The sequence below is a fragment of the Sciurus carolinensis genome, chromosome 12, assembly GCF_902686445.1.
Source record: "Sciurus carolinensis chromosome 12, mSciCar1.2, whole genome shotgun sequence".
In the NCBI taxonomy this organism is placed as follows: domain Eukaryota; kingdom Metazoa; phylum Chordata; class Mammalia; order Rodentia; family Sciuridae; genus Sciurus; species Sciurus carolinensis.
Window position 1 is genome coordinate 54,302,253 of NC_062224.1, and position 19,752 is coordinate 54,322,004.

The following is a 19,752-nucleotide window of genomic DNA, read 5'->3' on the forward strand; positions in this document are numbered from 1 at the left end:
GTGAATAGCACTGTGTGCAGCAGGTATTTTTGCTCATGCCGAAATTTGGCTTTTGCTTTCTCAGATGTTCCTGCCTTTGTGGGTTTATGGAATCAATAAGGCAAATGTTTGGTTCCTACTGTCTCTTCCTTAAGGTTATTTTGGCTTTTGTGGAAAGGCTCAGTAATGACTTTTGTTTTTCATGTTTTAAATTTCTCTAGTTGTCTAAAGTATGCAAGGCACTCTAGGGTGATCTAACATCTAACACAAGATCATTGCTGTCAGGCTCTTTAAAATCTCCTTGCAGTGACAGAACACATCTATACAAAGAAAAAAGAATATCTTAAGTGTATCAGATGACTTTTATTTATGTTAAAGGGTAGAATTGAGAGGTACATATGTCATGAGTGATAGTAGTTAGGGAAATTACTTGGGCTGGAACTTGAAATTGCTATTTTGTTAGAGATAGCAGATTGCCTGAGTTAACAATTCAGCTCTCCCTTCATTCCAGGTGACCATGAGGAACTATTCTGGTTTATGACACATAAGTAGAAGTCTGCAGAGAATTTATAACTAATAATTATTGCTCATTTTTTGTCACTTTGTCTTTTCTTTCTTCATTTTACCTAGAATCTGAAAGAGATGGATGGAGCTATAGCAACTTTTTCTACATGAGGGAAGACATTGAAAAACCACCCCCAAATCTTGATCCTAACTTCTTTTTTAGCCCCTGAATTAAGGTTGACTTAGCTTTACTTAAATCAGTTTCTTATTCTTTTACTTACAGATGAAAATAATTTTTAACTGATTCAAGTGCATTTAACACTTTTTCAGATATTGCCAAGTGGGTTAATTGTCAAGAATTATTCATATTTAAAGTATCTTTATCACTATACTCTAACTAGATGCTCATATCACTCACTAAAATAACCTCAGTCAGTCTAAACTGGGAAAGGGAGGCAGGAGAATTGAGTTATAAGCAAATGTGAATCAGTCAGTGACTTTTCTGCTTATTTGAACCCCCAGTGACCATCATTATATTTCCTAATAAACTCAAAGATATTGGAATTCATCTCTTATTTGTCATTAATTCCATCAGAATTTAGCTGTCTTCAGTTTTTGTCAATTGCTTTTATACTTCTTTGTCTATCTATGTGAGTTTTCCTCAACTCATATTGTTTAGTTTTGTAAAACCCAGAGATAAACACAAACTTAGCTGGTTAAAAAGGGAGAATGATTTCTATTATTAGATAAAGATTAGAAGATAGGCAGAAAAATGTCTTCTAACTTCAGAGACCCTGAAAGTTTTTAAGAGCCTTATTTTTGGGAGTGAGAGGATACAGAGAGATCATCAAAGACAGGGCATCTGTCTGGGCTAGAGTATAAATCATGTGCTGTATGTCTGGCAGAAATAGGTCAGAGGGAGTATGCAACTGTAGTTTTTCTTTTTCTTTTTTTTTTTTTAAATATCTTTTAGCTGTTGATAGACCTTTATTTTATTCATTTATTTATATACAGTGCTGAGAATCAAACCCAGTGCCTCACACATGCTAGGCAAGTTCTCTACCACTGAACCACAACCCCAGCCCTAGTTTTTCTTTCTTAACTCATTGGCATCTACTCTTAAGAGCTGGTCAAATTTTTGTTTGTTTGTCTTGTTTTGTTTACTAAGGCTCCTATTATTTTGATGTTGACCTTCCTAAATTGGTTCTAATTTTCTTGATGTTTTCTTTCTTGATCTATTTTTGGAAAATTCTCTCACATTTATTTTCTGAACCTTCTAATGACTTTTTCTACTTCTAGTACCATATTTTTATGTTTGAAGAACCCTTTAGTTCAATAAGGAGGGTGTTGCAATCATACTGGCAAAAACAGGGTGGTAGTGGTGGCAGGTTGCGGTGAAGTCATATTCTAGACATGTTTGGAACATAGAGCCAACAGGATTCATTAGGTGTTAGGTGTGGAATATGAGAGAAGGAAAGGAGTTAAGGATGGCTCATCTTGACAATTGGAGTCTCCATAATGGGAGCCAGGGAAGAGGTGGGCAGAGTGGGTGTAACTGTTAGACATCCCATGGGGATTCTAAGAAGACTGTTGGTTTTGCAAGTCAGCAGTTGAGGAAGAGGTTAGAAGCTAGAGATCAAAGAGTGGGACAATTTCAAGCCCCATGTGAGACCAGGTGAGACCACCAAGGGTTATAGAGTGAGTTGAGAAGAGGTGTGGGGATGGAGCCCAAGGACACTACAAAAATAAGAAGTTGGGGAGAGAAGGAGACAGCAAAGGAGACTGAGAAGGAAGGAACATTATTAACAGGAGAAAGAGAGCAGTATCCTGGTAAGAATTGTAAATTCTTATATTTATATTGGAGACCTATTTTTTATATTGAGATAGTGGATTATTATTAGGGTGGAAGTATCATATTCTGCTTGGTATAATTGTTGGTGAATCTGGGCTCTGTTCCCAGAAATGCTAAATTACCTTGGTTAGATTTCTCATCCATTCTATGCTTCCATTTCCCACTTTTCTTTCTTAATTCTTTCTTGGAATTTTGCCAGAGTCAACTGGGAAATGTCTCATGTGTACTTTAAGCTTTGAGAGAAGAAACATGGTAAAATGCCTCAGTTATCAAAATAAATATATCGAATTTGTGATTATCCACATTATAATTTTTCTCTTGGAAATATTTAATCCTACAAGAACTTCACTGGCCACTTGGCACAAATCCATCTGGGCAAATGTACCTTCTTTCTAGCTAATATGTATGTGGGAAATGCAGAATGATTTTGCTTAATCTATGCTTAAACCAAGTAATAGGGCACATCTACCTCCAAAATACAGCACAATACTTTCAGGTCAAGAAATGTATTTAAAGAGCATATTCTTGTTTTCTGATTATCTGTTCTGTTTCTTCCTTGTATAATCATGGGTAGTTTGTATTTTGTTCAGTGCTTTTTAAAAATTTTTATTTTTATTAGTCCTTTTTAGTTATACATAACATTGAGATTCATTTTGACATAATTATAAAAGCAAGGAATATAATTTGCTCTAATTCAGTTCCAGTATTTTCTCTTTCCTTCTCCTCCTCCCTCCCTATTTCCTTCCTTCTACTCTACTGATCTTTTTGCTATTTACTTATATAAGGCTTTTCTTTTTTTAATTTACCATGGTATATTCACATATGTACATAGGAAAGTTAGGTCACATTCATTCCACTGATCTTCCCTTATCCTATCCCCTCAGTTTCCTTCCTCTATTTTACTGATCTTTCTTCTCTTTTGATGGAATCATGGTTAGTTTGTATTATAAAGAAGGATGGATTTTTAATATTGAATCTGCACTAATCTCAGTACCAATATCATTGTCCTTTGATTAGAACAATTCAGGGAATTGTAACAGGAAATGCATCTATCTTTACTATGTCTGCCAGTTTAGTGATTAAATTTAACCGTTGTGCAAGGGTTTAAATAAATGTAGAGGTATAAACATTTATTGGTATAAAACTAGGCCATAGTTTTAGGAATGATTTGCCCATTTCTGGTAGTAAGCAGGGATTTTTCAAATTAATTCAGTTGGGCAGTGAAACACAGACTTACAGCTTCTCTCTGACCTTTGACTGGCCATATTCTTGGGATTTAGTATTTGAGTGAAATACTAAATGAAACTGAAAGCTTTAACATTTGACACCTGGGCCATTGAAATTCTTAAAACATAGCCTTTGGAATGGGGCAAATGGAAGCATTGAAGTTAGCACCCCTAAACCATGAACTTCATTGCCTAAAATGGCCAAACATCTTCTTTCAGCTGGCTTATGATAATTTATTTTCTTTTGCTTTTTTTCCCCCCACAGCTGTTGTGAACTTGGACAACTCTGTGGTTGACCTGGAGACTCTTCAAGCTCTCTATGAGAATGTGAGTAATAGAAGGAATTTTATGTGTGAGTATATAATGCATACACAATACATGCCTATGTACACATGTGGGCTGGTTGATCTAATGTGCTTTAAGGAAATTTGTTCTGGGAGCAGTGAATTTATGAAAGTGGTGATTTGTTACAATATTTTCTAGGAGCATGTTGCAAAAATGTATGATCTTATGGTTTTGAAGATTGTGATTCAAAAAAAAAAGATTGTGATTCAAAACGTTATTTATGAGGTCATTCATTTCCTCTTCTGAAATAATAGTCCATTTTTATGGGAGCTAATTTAAGTCAATTGTTATTCTGTGCCCTTTACATACACACCATTTTAAAATTTAAAAATACTTAATTGACAAATTAAGTTTGAATATATTCAGGATGTGGAGCATGCTGATTTAATACATACGTATACAGTATGTAATGGTTACCAGTCATATTAGCACATCTTTTATTGCCCAGGCTATACATTAGGTTCTTAGAACTTAGTCACTTTATAACTGAAAGTTTATACCTTTTAGCCAGTATCACCCTTTGCTGACTTCCCACCCCTACACGACTACTGTTACACTGCTGCTTCTATCTGTTCAAGTTTATAGAGTGTCTTTCATGTCTGGCTTATTTCACTTAGCATAATATTCTCCAGGTTCTTCTGTGTTGTTGCAAATGGCAAGATTTCTTTCTCTTTTATAGCTTAATAGTATTTCATTGCATACATGTACAATAATTTCCTTATCATCCATTTATCAGTGGGCACTTCACTTGTTCTTATAGCTTGGCTAATATGAATAATGCTGCAATGAATATAGGGGTGCAGATATTTCTTCTATATACTAGTTCATTTCCTTTAGGTCCATACATGGAAGTGAAATTGATGAACAAAATGTAAGTTCTGTTTTTAATTTGTTGAAGAACCTCAACATTGTTTTCCTAATGACTCTACCAGTTTATATTCCCGCCAATAGTGGACAAGTGTTGCCGTTTTCCCACATCTTCACCATCCTGAGAGGTGTGAAGCACGATCTCATTGTGGTTTTGATTTGCAACTCTCTAATCACCTATAGGCAGGTGCTCTTATTATCCCTATTTTACACATTAGGAAAAAGACACAGGTTAAATGGTTTGTACAAGGTCACACAGCTAGTATGTACTCACAATTTACTTCACTAACTGGCAGGACATTTCAGCTTTTCTTGTGTGTAGCACTTTTCCTTAAGAAAGTGGCAAAGGAGATAGGGTATTAGAGCATGATATAGTCAGTGGCATTTTGGAAGTACTGTTTATACACTCATATATTAAGTGGATTTTGCAGAGATATGGCCTTAACTATATTGCTCTATCAAATAAGAAAGTGATGTCCATTTCGGTGTTTTTTATTACATTTAGGAAAATGTCTCAGTGTGGTCCTATTTTGTCTTGAATTATCTATGAGGTCATTTTTCAGTTTTTTTTCTGCTCTTGCCTATAATCTTATTGATATTTAAGCCTTTATGCTTGTTTGCATTCTCAACTTTTCTATTTCAAGTCAAAAGAGTTCCTGGCTCTGGGAGATATACATGATGGACAGGATATAGGCAGTCTTCTCTGACCACTGCCTTAAAGACTGTGTATTCAACCTCCTTGTTCATTCCTGAATTTGATCCTTTTAAAACATATGTATATAGGGTCTTCCTTGTGAAATTGGGATCTTTGGGAGAGAATATTTCCCATGGTTCATCATATCATACCATCAGCAATCAAGCATAGAGTAGTTACCCAGAAAGCACAGTGAGTATATGTGTTCAGTGGGACCCAGTCATGAAAAAGGACTGAGATAACTATCATATAGTTATTCTTTGTAAAAACTGAGAAAAATCCAATCATGTATTCAGTGTATTAGTGTTACAGTGAAACGAATATTTTAAATAATCATTTGGAGGTACAGATAGTTTCTGTTTCTCTTGAGTCTTTCATACTAACTCTTTCTCACCCATGTGGGCCATATGGAAAAAGTGAGGAAATACCATAGGAAGGTAATTGCTGTAGTAGATCATAATGAGCTAAGATGTTGTATGTGTGTATCTATCCTGCAAATACATTACATATGCATATATATGTTATAGTGAATAAATGTCTTATTTAAACCTGGTATATCTATATGTAGAAATATATAATGAAAAACATTATAGAATATTGGTGACAAGTATATTCATAAATATATTTATTTTGTACTGATTTAGAATATTTGGTAGTTTTTAGCTTTTCAAAGTAGTTTAATTTCACAAAATATAAATTTCTGACTTGGGATAAGCTCTATAGCTACTTAGAATGCATCTGAGTACTTCAAAAAAACTTGTTCAGTGCAATTTTTTTAAATTTTATTGTAAGAGGCAATTTATAATTATATATATTTGTGAGGTAAAAAATAATGTTGATTTGTGAATATAATATGAAATAATTATATCAAGTTAATTAATGTAGCCATGATCTCAAATACTTTTTTGTGGTAAGAATATTAGAAATGTAGTCTCTTAGCTCTCTCTGTCTCTGTCTTTGCTCTCTCTTTCTCTATTCTTTTTTTTTGGGGGGGGGGGGGCAGTTACCAGGATCGAACCCAGGTGTGCTTAACCACTGAGCCACATCCCCGAGCCATTTTTTTATATTTAATTTAGAGACAGGGTTTCACTAAGTTTCTTAGGGCCTTGCTGAGTTGCTGAGGCTGACTTTGAACTCTCTATCCCCCTATCTTAGCTTCCTGAGCTGCTGGGATTACAGGCATGTGTCACTTCTTAACAATTTTTAAAGGTATAATATATGTACTATATTTTTCATATTGTATAATGTATCTAAGAAGATCTTATTCCTCCTGTTTAACTGAGTCTTTGTACTCTCTGATCATCATCTTCATATTATCCCCTCAACTCTGTCCTGGTAACTACCATTCTACTTTCTGCTTCTTTTGAGTTCAGAGATTCCACAAATAAAAAATAACTTGCAGTATTTTTCATTTTGTGTCTGACTTATTTCACATACTTAGCATAATGTTCAGTTCCATCCATGTTGTTTTAAATGAAAAAAAAAATCCTTGAAGACTGAGTAGTATTCATTGTGTATATATACCATATTTTCTTTTTCTATTCATTGGTGGGCACTTAGGTTGACTCTTTTACCTTGCTATTATGAACAGTGTTGCAACGGACATGGGTATAGATATCTCCTCAACATGGTAATTTCAAATCTTTTAGGTATATAAAGTAGGATTTCTGGATCATATAGTAATTCTATTTGTTTTTTTTTTTTTTTTTTTTTTTTTTTTCTTTGGATTATGTTTTGTGGTGTTGGGGATTGAAGCCACAGCCTGGGCACTTGCTAGGCAAACACTCCACTACTGACACCATCAGCCCTATTTTTAGTTTTATTGAGGAACATCCATTCAAGTTTTTCACAATGGTTGTACTAATTTACATACCCACCAACAGTATACAAGAGTTCCCTTTTTTCTGCATCCTCACCAACAGTTTTTTTTTGTTTTTGTTTTAAAATTCATAGCCGTTCTGATAGCTATGAAATGATATACATTGTGGTTTAAGTGTGTATTTCTCTAATGATGAGTGATGTTTTGGATAAATTTGCTGACCTTTTGTATGTCTTGAGAAAAAGGTCCCTTCACCATTGTTTTAGCTGGATTTTTTTCTTTCTATAAAGTTCCTTTCCATATTTTGGCTAATAAATACTCTGTTCTTGATGTCAGAATTTATATCACTTCATAGTATGTATCTGTTGAAAATTTATGTTAACTATAATTGTTATTAATAGTTTTAGCTTTTAATAATCATGCCATAGATAAAGTTACACACTATCATTACAAACTTGGAGGGTTCTGATTATGGCTCTGTTTTATACCACTGAGTTTTCTGTTTTTTGTATGATTTATGTTACTAGTTAACACAATTTCATTTCAGCTTAACAAAATCCTTTTGACAGTTCCTGTAGGGGAGGTCTAATTGTTATCAACTTCTTAGTTATTTTTCCTTCATTTGCAAAAGACAGTTTTTCAAGTGAAAGTATATATTGTTATTTTTGTTTTATAAAATTGGATGCCCCAGTGTTTGGGACATAAATACATAAAATCATTTTATCTTCTTGTTGGATTGTTCACGATCCCAATATGTATTGACCTTCTTTATTTCTTCTGACTTAATTTTGACTTGAAGTCTCCTTCAAAGAATATGAGAATAGTCATTTGTGTTCACTTTCATAGTCTGTTTGCATAAAGTATTATTTTCCCGCTGTTCACTTTTCCTATAGATGTTTTTACTTATGAGATGTGTTTCTTTCAGAAAAGATAAATTCGGGTCTTTTTTAAAAATTCAGACTGCATGTCTGTCTTTTTTTTTTTTTTAAGATATATAGGACAGTATTGTGTATTTTGACATATTGTACATACATGGGGTGCAACCCATTACAATTTTGATCCCATTCTTGGGGTTGAACATGATGTGGAGTTACACTGGCAGTGTTTTCATATATAAGCATAGGAAAATTATGTCCAATTCATTCTGCTCTCTTATTCCCATTCCCCCTCCCTTCCCTTCATTCCCCTTTGTCTAATCTAGTGAACCTCTGTATTTCCCCTCCCTATCCTTTCTTGTTATGGATCAGCATCCACATATTGGAGAGCATTCTACCTTTGGTTTTGGGGGACTGGCTTACTTCACTTAACCTGATAGTCTCCAGTTCCATCCATTTACCAGCAAATGCCAAAATTTCATTCTTTATAGCTGAGTAATATTCCATTGTCTATATTTACCACATTTTCCTTATCCGTTCATTTGTCAAAGGGCACCTAGGTTGGTTCCGTAGCCTGGTTATTGTGAATTGAACTGCTATAAATATTGATATTGCTAAGTCACTGTTGTATGCTGATTTTAATTAAGCCTTTTGGGTATAAGCCAAGGAGTGGGATAGCTGGGTCAAAAGGTAGTTCCATTCCAAGTTTTCTGGGGAATCTCCATTCTGCTTTTCAGAGTGGTTTCACCAATTTGCAGTTCCATCAGAAATGTATAATTGAACTTTTTCTCCACAACCTCACCAATATTTATTATTACTTGTATTCTTGATAATTGCCCTTCTGACTGGAGTGAGATGAAATCTCAGTGTAGTTTTAGTTTGCATTTCTCTAATTACTAGAGATGTTGAAAAAATTTTCATATATTTGTTGATTGATTGTATTTCTTCTGTGAAGTGCCTGTTCAGTTCCCTTTACCCATTTATTGATTGAGTTATTTGTTTTTTGGTGTTTTCTTGAGTTCTTTGTATATCCTGGAGTTTAATGCTGTATCTGAGGTGAAGGTAGTAAAGATTTTCTCCCTTTTTGTAGGCTTTCTGTTTGTGCTCTTAGCTGTGAAGAAGCTTTGGGGTGTGATGCCATCCCATTTACTGATTCTTGATTTTACTTCTTGTGCTTTAGGATTCTTATTGAGGAAGTCTGTTCCTGAGCTGATATGATGGAGAGTAGGCCTACTTTTTCTTCTAGTATGTTCAGGGTCTCTGGTCTAATGCTAAGGTCCTTTATCCACTTGAGTTGAGTTTTGTGCAGGCTGAGACATAGGGGTTCAATTTCAATCTACTACATATGGATTTCCAGTTTTCCTAGCACCAATTATTTAAGAGGCTTTCTTTTCTTCAATGTATGTTTTTGGTGCGTTTGTCTAGTATGAGATAACTGTATTTATATGGGTACGTCTGTGTGTCTTCTATTCTGTTCCATTGGTCTTTAATTCTGTTTTTGTGCCAATACCATGGCATTTTTGTTACTATAGCTCTGTAGTATAATTTAAGCTCTGATATTGTGATGCCTCCGGCATTACTTTTATCACTGAGGATTGCTTTGGCTACGATGAACCTCTTATTTTTCCAAATGAATTTCATGACTATTTTTGTAAATAACATCATTGAAATTTTAATGGGAATTGCATTAGTTCTACATGGCACTTTTGGTAGTATGGCCATTTTGACAATATTAATTCTCCCTATCCAAGAACATGGGAGGTCTTTCCATTTTCTAAAGTCTTCTTGAATTTCTTTCTTTGGTGTTCTGTAGTTTTCATTGTGGATGTCTTTTGCCTCTTTTGTTAGCTTGATTCCCAAGGTTTGTTTGTCTGTTCGTTTGAGGCTATTGTGAATGGAATGGTTTTCCTGCTTTCTCTTTCAGCTGATTTGTCATTGGGGTATAGGAACACAGTTGATTTATGGGTGTTAATTTTATACTCTGCTACTTTGCCGAATTTGTTTATGAGTTCAAGAAGCTTTTTGATGGAGATTTTGGATTTTTTAAATATAGAATCATGTTGTTGGCAAACAGATATAATTTGAGCTCTTCTTTTCCTATCAATATCCCTTTACTTTCTTTCTTTTTTCTAATTACTCTGGCTAGGGTGCCAAGGGCTGTGTTGAATAGAAGTGGTTAAAGAGGACGTCCCTGTCTTGTTCCAGTTTTTAGAGGAAATGCTTTCAATTTTTCTCCATTTAGAATGATGTTGGTCTTGGACTAAGCATAGATAGCTTTTATAATGTTGAGGTATATTCCTACTATTTCTAGTTTTTCTAGTGTTTCCAATATGAGTAGATGCTGAATTTTGTCAAGTGCTTGTTCTGCATCTATTGAGATAATCCTGTGATTCTTGTCTTTAAGTCTATTGAAAGTCTGTCTTTTAATTGCAGAATTGAGACCATTTACATTGAGTGTTATTATACAGTGATAGTTATTATTTCATGTTTTATTTCTAATGCTTGATTCATTCCTTAATTTCATTTGTCTATTCTTATAATAATGAAATTTATTCTTTCCCATGCTCTCTTGATTTTTATCTCTTTTTCTTCTCTGTGTGTAGGATTCCTTTAAGTATTTTCTGCAGTGGTGGCTTAGTGATTATGAATTCCTTTAGTTGATGCTTATCCTGGAAGGTTTTCATTTTTTCTTCAATTTTGAAAGACAGTTTTACTGGATGTAGTAATCTAACTTGGTAGGTTTTTTTTTTTTTTTTCATTGCTTGGAATATATCATTCCATGCCTTCTTGGCCTTTAGAGTTTATGTTCAGAAATCTACTGTTCTTTTGATAGGTTTGCCTTTACAAGTGACATGGCACTTCTCTCGAAGTTTTTGGTATTATTTCTGTATTCTGAATTCTTGGCATTTTAACTATAATATTTTGTGGAGTGATTCATTTCTGGTCATATCTCCTTGGTGATCTAAACGTCTTCAGTACCTACATATCCATCTTATTCTCAAAAATTGGGAATTTTTTGCTATTATATTACCAAATAAGTTTTCTTTACCATTCTGTTTCTCTACTCCATCCTCAGGATCTATGAATCAGATGTTTTGGTAGTGATCTTGTACATTCATTTCTTATTTTCTTATTTTTTTCTTTTATCAATGTCTGAATGTTTTAGTTCATGCATTTTGACCTTAAGACCTTAAACCATTTTCTGCTTGATATAGCCTATAATTATACTTTCCACTATGTATTTTATTTGACTTATTGAGTCATTTCCAAGCTTTCCATTTGGTTCTTTTTCAGTGTCTCTCTTTGTTGAATTGCTTATTCATGTCCTGTATGGTCTTCCTTAAGTCATTCATAGATTTGAAAATAATCATTCTTTTGATTCTTTTATCTGACATTTCATAAACTTCAATATCTTTGGAATTAGTTGCTGGCAAATTACAGACCTTAGGTGGTAGGACATGTCATGTTGCCTTGTTTTTTTGTATTTCTTCTATTTCTATGTTAGGATTTGTGTATGTATTGTGTTGAATTTCTCTTCCACTTTTAGGTAAGGAGGGCATTTTAGAGCACATTTTCTTTTGATGGTGTATCCTGGGATAGCAGATTGCCGTGAATTGTAGACTATATTAGTGAGTTTCATAGTATGCCATATTTCATCATGTAATTGTCACCACTGTATTAACATATATTCACAAGTATTCTGTTCATCCTGATTTCATGCCACAGTTTAGAAATAAATTGACTTTGAGTTATACTGGCATAATTTTAAAAAAAGCATCACATAATTATTGCACCTAATTTTTTTGATAAAAAAAATTCACGTAAAATTTGAGATGATTATGTGGTAAAATATACCTTGTCAAAGTACATTTTTAAAGTATATAGAAGAGATGTATTTTGAGACCCTTTATATGTGTGGTGTCCACAGTTTTCGTGTTGTTTCTCTCTGCTGTTGCTGTAGGAGCAGATGTCTAGGAGTGAGTCTTCCAGGTCTCCTTTAGCCATGGCTTCTTGGGGTCTGCCCATCAGCAAGGAGTTTTCATTTCCTTTATTGTGTTTTGATTTGTTTGCTTTGGTACTGGAGATTGAATCCAGGGACACTTTACTACTAATACACATTTCCATTTCTTTTAATTTTTTTCTAAATTTTGAGACACATTCTTTTTAAGTTGCTGAGTGTCCCATTTAGTTACTGAGGCCGACCTTGAATTTGCAATTCTCCTGCCTCAGTCTCCCAAGTCATTGGGATTGCAAGTATACACCATTGTGCCTAGAAGATCCCTCTATTCTTTGTGTTAAAGCATTGGTGAAATTTAAGTGGGGTGGGTTGTGTGTGGTACAGTGTGTGCTGTGTCTTAGCTTGGTTGGGGGGTAGTTCTGCTACAGAGCCTTGATCCCAGAAACTTGAAAAGCCATGCTGGATCCCTAGCACCTCTCATGGAAAGGGCAAATGAACAACAGCAACAACAACAAACTGCACTGAACCAGATACCCGGAGTAAACACCAGGTTGCAGCAGTAACATACAAAACGCTAGCAACCGCCACAACAGGAATGATATGGAGCAAAATTGTATAAACGGTTTTAAAGCATGTTAAATATACAATTAATTAAAAGAAAAGAAAATAGGAAGGGAAGTCAAAAGAAGGTTTAGAGTAGTTAAAAAGTGAAAATAGAAAGCAGAAGAGAAGTAGAAAGAAAAATGAATAAGATAAAACTTTACATATATACACACAGAGAGAGGAGAGAGAGAACAAGAAAATTTGCCTATTATAAGGAGAAGAAAACAAAGAATAACCAAAATAAACACCACAAAAAAATGGAAAACCCTCCAAAATACATTAACTGCCCCCCCAAATAAACCAAAAAGCTAATAAAAAAAAATCACCAAAAAGAAAAGGAAAAAGGAAACAAATAGGTTTGTATATATATGCAGGAACCAATCAGCAAAAAAAATTCTTAATGAAAGAATTGTCTTCACTGATATGGTCAAAACTGTGAACAAGAATGATATTTACTACCTATGCTATTCTGCACTTCTGTGTTTGCTAGTTTTTTATATCTCTTGTGATCAGAATACCTGAGAAGAACAATTAGAGGAGGAAAAGTTTATTTTGGTATATGATTTTAGAGGTTCAGTCCAGGGTTGGTTGACTCCTTTGCTCTGGTACTGAAGGGAGACAGAACATCATGGCAGAAACATGCTGTAAAAGATCATGGCAGCCAAGAAACAGAGAAAGGAGAAAGGACTGGATGGAAGAGGAACCGTTCTAGGGTACACCCCAGTTATCCACCTCCTCCAGTCATGCTCCACCTCCTTATGGTTACCACCCAGTTAGTCCATTCAAGATGAAATGGACTGCTTAGGTTGTAACCTTCATAATCTAATCATTTTACCTGTGGATATTTCTCCATTAACAGAGGAAGTTTTTGCAGACACCTCATATCCAATATATAACAACTTCTTTCCATTGCTTTTTGGGTTATGCACCCCGTAGAGAGGGTTGTTAAACCCTTTTTCCTTTTATGTTGCTCACCATGCTGCCAGTTGGAGTGTCCTGGGACCAAAGTTGGTTGAAATGACTCTTAGATTCCTTGCTCACTACTCTGTAGTAGCTTGGAATGGGATGTACCATCTATTGGAGTTTACTTTGGACTGATTAAATCAATGCACTCCCAGGTTAAAGGTGAATTCTAAACAGGATGTTGCTGTAACTGATGCCAAGTCTGATGGAAATGTTCTTGGGTGGAAGATACTTCAGACAGATTACATGGACCTGTAGGGACTGACCAGTACCTATCTCTGCCACCCATTTGGATGTTGGGTGCCTCCTGAGAATCCTACTTATAGCATGGAGTATTCAACTGCCCTGAGTGGAGGGGAGGGGTACAACAGGTCATATCTACTCTGCCACACACACATGACTGTGGCCTTCTGAGGCTCAATTACCACATGCAATCATGTATTGTTTGGTTTCCTGACCCTTTCCAGGTGGTCACAGAGTCACCAGACTCATGGGGAAAGCAGCTGTACTCCCATCTCTGACCCGAATCCCATTCCATATAGTCTCCTCTGTGCCTCTTTCAGTGATATTTTACATGGGCTGACCTGAACCTCATAGTAGGTGCTGGCCAGGACTACCTCCTTCACAGTATTTGCTGCAATCTCTACTGTTCCCTGAGTAGCTGTTCTCCAGTTGCTTCAATACCCATAGAGAAACTGTAAAATAAAGCCTGCTACTCTGCCATCTTAAACCTATCTCCCACTTATTTCTTTAAGTATGCTTTCTCTCCCCTTTTCTCATGATTTTGGATTCCTATTATTCATTGTTTAAGTCTCTTGATTGAGTTCCACAACTGTGGGATTTCTTCTTCTTTCTTTTTGCTTCTCTGATTGGATGGTTGAAAATGTCTTCAAGTTCAGTGATTCTTTGGTTCAATTTAACCTGTTGTGTAGCTCCATATTGCATTTTAGAATTTAGTCATCATATTGTTCACCTCTTGGATTTGCTTTTTAAATTTCTGTTTCTTTTTCATACTGTCTTGTTTGTGTATTTTCTAAATCTTACTTAAATTTTTATCTGTCCTTATAGTTCAGTGAACTTTAAGAAAATAATTCTGGAAATTTTGCCTATCATTTCATAGATTTAGTTTCTTTAGGATACATTGTTAGAAATTTGTTTTCTGTTTTTCTTTCTTTCCTTTCTTTTTTTCCTTCTTGAAGGTGTCACATTTTCCTGAGTCTTTGCAATATGTGTCCTTGCATTGGTGTTTGTGCATTCGAGGAGACAGCCATGTTTTTCAACTTCTACAGTGTTCTTTGGCAGGGGTAAACCTTCACTGTTTAGTCTAGCTTGTGATTCTAATGGGCTAGCTGGTAATGATCTTGGGCAGGCAAAGCTTGCTTTCAGCTTTCTAGATGGCTTTGTTGCTGCCTTTGCTCTCAGATCAGCTCAGGCAGCTGTTTAGACTCTCCAATCAAAGTGGGTTGTTGGATGTGCATTGCAATCACTTCAGATAGGGCCAGGCCACAGGGTATGTTCCCCGGCCAGATGACACCACTACTTTTGTTTAGCAATTGGAACGGGTTATATGAGGGGCCCTGGTGTTAGGTGGAATGGATAAGTGGGACCAGCTGCTATGTTCAGTAGAAATACATAGTTGAGGTTTGCTTCCATGCCTCAGGTGGGCCTCGGTGCACATTCTGAGGCTTGACTGGGCCCATTTTAAACTCCCACGTGCTGCAGAGCTAGCCACTGCTCTTTGCTGTAATTCACTACAGTGGTTGTCTTCCTCTCTTTGTGAGACCTAGAGTTAGGGTTCAAGGCTGCTTCTGGAAACAAGCCAGGTGAACTTCTACCATTTTGGGAGCAACCAGCACAACTTTGCAGAACTGTATTGTTAGATACCTCTGTTTGAGTGCTTCCCTTGTCAGGTACACATAGTTATTGCCAAGATCTGCCTGCTAGTTGCTATGGTCTCTGCCTCCTTGCTTTGTTTATACCTGACCCCAGCTAGTTTGTCCGTGCCATTTTCCCCCTGCATTCCCCATGTGGTGAGACCTAGGAAGCATCTTGGAATGCTGGGGAAGCTGGATGTTCACCTCTTGTTGTTTTCCCTCTGGTCCCAAGGGAATCATCTCTGTATGATACTATGCTGACTTGGGAGAGAGGGAGAGATAACAGGGTCAAAGTGAGACCATTTTTCTTATCTTTTTTGTGTATTTTATTGTTACCCATTCTGTGGACCACACTAGTGACTCATACTTATTCCCAATTTTGAGTGTTTTTATCAAGGTGTTCTTATTTGTATATGGTTGCTGATTGAATTTGCTATAGGGTTAGAGAAGATAGGTACCTTCTATTTTTGCTATCTTCCTGTCACTACTGTCTACCTTCTTATAATCATACTCCATGAAAGTAAAACATGTACTCTGTCTTTGTTTGGACTACTATAACAGAATAACACAAACTAGGTGATTTATAAACAATAGACATTTATATTTCACAGTTTGATAGCCTCAGAAGTTCAAGATCAAGGCACTGGACTATTTGATGTCTGATAGTGATGCACTTTCTGTTTCATAACCAGTCATCTTGCTGTAACCTGAACTCATGCTAAACACAAGTTCTACCACTGAGCTATATGTCCAACCTTTTTTTGTTTCTTTTTAAAAAAATTTTTAAAAGTTTTTGTAATTAGTTATACTTGACAGTAGAATGCATTTAATGCACTTTGATATATCATACATAAATGGGTTATAATTTTTCCTTTTTCTCATTATACATGTTGGAGTGTCACATCAGTCATGCAGTCACATATGCACATATGGTAATAATGTCTGTTTCATTCTACTATCCTTCCTATCCCCATATCCTCTCCTCTCCCATCACTCTCCTCTGCCTAATATAAAGTAACTCTGTGCTTTCCTAGCACTGCCCTCCATTGTAAATTAGCATCTGCATAGCAGAGAAAAACATTTGACTTTTGGTTTATTGTGATTGACTTGTTTCACTTAGCATGATATTCTCCAACTCATTTATTTACTGGCAAAGGCCATAATTTCATTCCTCTTTATAACCGAGTTATATTCCATTGTGTATGTGTACCACATTTTCTTTATCCATTCATCTGTTGAAGGGCACCTTGGTTGGTTCCATGGTTTAACTATTGTGAATTGAGCTGCTATAAACATTGACATGACCACATCACTGTAATATGTTGATTTTAAGTCCTTTGGGTATAAACCGAGGAGTGGGATAACTGGGTCAAATAGTGGTTCCATTCCGAGTTTTCTGGGGAATCTCTGTACTGCTTTCCAGAGTGGTTGCATCAGTTTGCAGTCCCACCAGCAATGTATGAGCGTACCTTTTTCCACATATCCTCACCAACATTTATTGTTGCCTATATTCTTGATGATTACCATTCTGACTGGAGTGAGATGAAATCTTAGAGTAATTTTGATTTGCATTTGTCTAATTGCTAGAGATATTGAACATTTTTTAAAATATTTGTTGATCAATTGTATTTTTTCCGTGAAGTGTCTGTTCAGTAGGCCCATTTATTGATTTTTTTCTTTTTTTGGCATTAAGTGTTTTGAGTTGTTTATATATCCTAGAGATTATTTTATTTTTATGTGGTGCTGAGGATCAAACCCAGGGCCTCATGTGTGCTAGGCAAGTGCTCTACCATGGAGCTACAACACCAGACCCAAGATTTTTGTTTCTTTTGATGTGCTGGGGATCAAATCCAGGGCCTCACACATGGTAAGCATAGTTTCTAATGGTACATTTCATTTTCACTGTTATATGAGTAACATCTATACATACTTATTTCATAAGACATCACCATAATTTTGGTTTTAAATAGTCAAACATATTTAAGCAACTTAAATATAATCTTTGATATTTGCCTATATTTTCCCCATTTCTAAAGCTTTTTCTTTGTTCTTTAGATTTTCCTTCAACCTAAAGAGAAATATTGTTTGAATAAGTCTTTTCAATAGTTTTCTTATTTTTCTTAGAATAGCTTACTGCATCTTCATATGTGAAGAATAAGTTTGTTGGATATAGAGGTCGGGGCTGACAATATTTTATTTCAGCATTGCAAAGATATTCTATGTCTCCATGGCCTCCTTGTTTGTGATTGTAAGTCTTCCATCATTGTTACTTGGTATGTGAAGGGTCTTTGTCCACATTCTGCCTGATTTTATGATTTTCTTTTTTTTTTTTCCTGCCTCTGGATTTATTTATACAAATAGCACAGGAGGACTCCAGTCCCCATAGACAGGGGCTTAGGGGTCACACTGGTCCTTCTGTCCTCACGTTCACAGAGCTTTTTATTATGGAGCCTTCGCAGGGACCTGGGCACCCTTGGGGGCAGGAGCCAATGCTGATACTGGAGCTGGAGTTGCAGCCTGGGTCTTGGCTTGGGCTTTGGCCTTTGACTGGTTGAGCCTGCGCTCCCTGGTCATGTGGGCACCAGCATGCTTCCCGTGCTTGGGATGGACAAACAAGGCAAGGTGACCAAGCTTGCCACTGGCACCCTTTGGCATCTTGGACTCGACCTCCTTAGGCTTTACCAGGGCCTTGACAGCCTCAGCACGTGCACTCATGGCCTTGGCATTGTTTACCTGCATCTTTTTTAGACCCTTCTTCTTGTGCTTCTTGACAAAATGCATATTTCTCAGGAACTTGGGGTCTACTGCCTTAAGAGATTCATATCTCTGTGATCGGGGTTTCTTGATGCCATTTCTGTGCCATTTTCAGGATTGGTTGTACGTGGTGTGGTTCTTGGACTTGGCCATGTCTGCACCGTAAGCCGCTGCTCCCAGAGCGGTTGAGAACAGAAGAGCATGATTTTCTTTTTATCTGTTTTTCATCAGTCTCGTTAGGATATGAGTGGGTTTTTTCTGTATTGAATCTTATGGGCTTCCTGATGTTGTATAATTATATTTTCACATTTAGGACTTTTTCAATTTTTAGTGTTTCAACCCTCAAATATTATTTTCTAGCCCATTCTTCCAGTCTGCTTGTTCTGCCCCTATGTTAAACTATGTTAAACACTCTGTTAAATTTTTGATGTTTTCCCACAGGTCCCTGATCATTTGATTTATAGGTTCTTTTCTTTCTGTTCTTCATACTTTTACTGACCTTTTCTTGTCATCTCTATTTTTCTATGCAGCTCATTCAGTGAAAAATGTTTATTTCTAACATATCATTTTCTAATCTTTACTTGGTTATTTTTTGATAGTTCTGTTTTCTGAAATTTCTTATATTTTTTAAACATGGATAGGTTTTTTTTATTGCAAATTGAATAATTGATGTTCAAGCCAAAAGAAGGTACATAGACAAATTTAAAAGATAATCTAGAAGCTCGATCAAGACATTTGTAATGCATGGACCCTCAAAAAATAAGGAAGCAGAATCTATAAAAATTCATTTATTTATCAAAAGACAACCTCAAAGGAAAATGGGTCAAAGGTATAAAGGAGTCAGTTCAAAGGAAAATATACTTGTTTGTCTAATAAACATATGAAAAAGTATATATTTTCAATAGTAAAAAAAATTAAAATAAGACACCAAGCTACATTTCTATCTCTAATCAAAAAGTTTGAGAGTATTGATGAGCATGTGAAAAAATACAGTAATTTTTATGTATCTGTATCAGTATAAATTGGTACAACCTCAATGAAAAGTAGTTTGGCATGACCTAATATTATTGAGGGTGTATATAACATGCAACCCAGAAAGTCTATGCATAGTCATACATTCTAGAGCAACTCCTTCAAGAATATTTGTCTAATCACCAAACACATTAATAGATTCAACACATGGGTCCATCCTGACTCTGATATTTGAGTGCAACTATTAGACAAATCAGTCTAGAACAGAAGAATTATGAATTTATGATAATTTTAAACTATTAATGTTTAGAATCATTTGTTTTACATAACAGGCTTACTAACCCTTTTTTATTCTTCCCTTTGCTATATGTGAATATAAATATACAGTGAAAATAAAAACAGGATTGTATTACCATTATGCAACAACAATGTAGAATAATATTTTCAATATGGGGTGAGATATTTGT

At 35.6% G+C, this 19,752-nt stretch overlaps 1 protein-coding gene and 1 pseudogene across 1 annotated transcript in view; one reads left to right on the forward strand and one right to left on the reverse strand.

The window, feature by feature from the left end:
• Positions 1-19,752, forward strand: part of Fmn2 (formin 2) — a 275,933-nt gene that overhangs the window by 102,374 nt on the left and 153,807 nt on the right. Inside the window, exon 8 of the mRNA XM_047520535.1 lies at positions 3,827-3,888. Coding sequence (XP_047376491.1) covers positions 3,827-3,888 — 62 coding nt within the window. The remainder of the gene's footprint in view (positions 1-3,826; positions 3,889-19,752) is intronic.
• LOC124961664 (60S ribosomal protein L29-like) lies at positions 18,002-18,466 on the reverse strand (annotated as a pseudogene).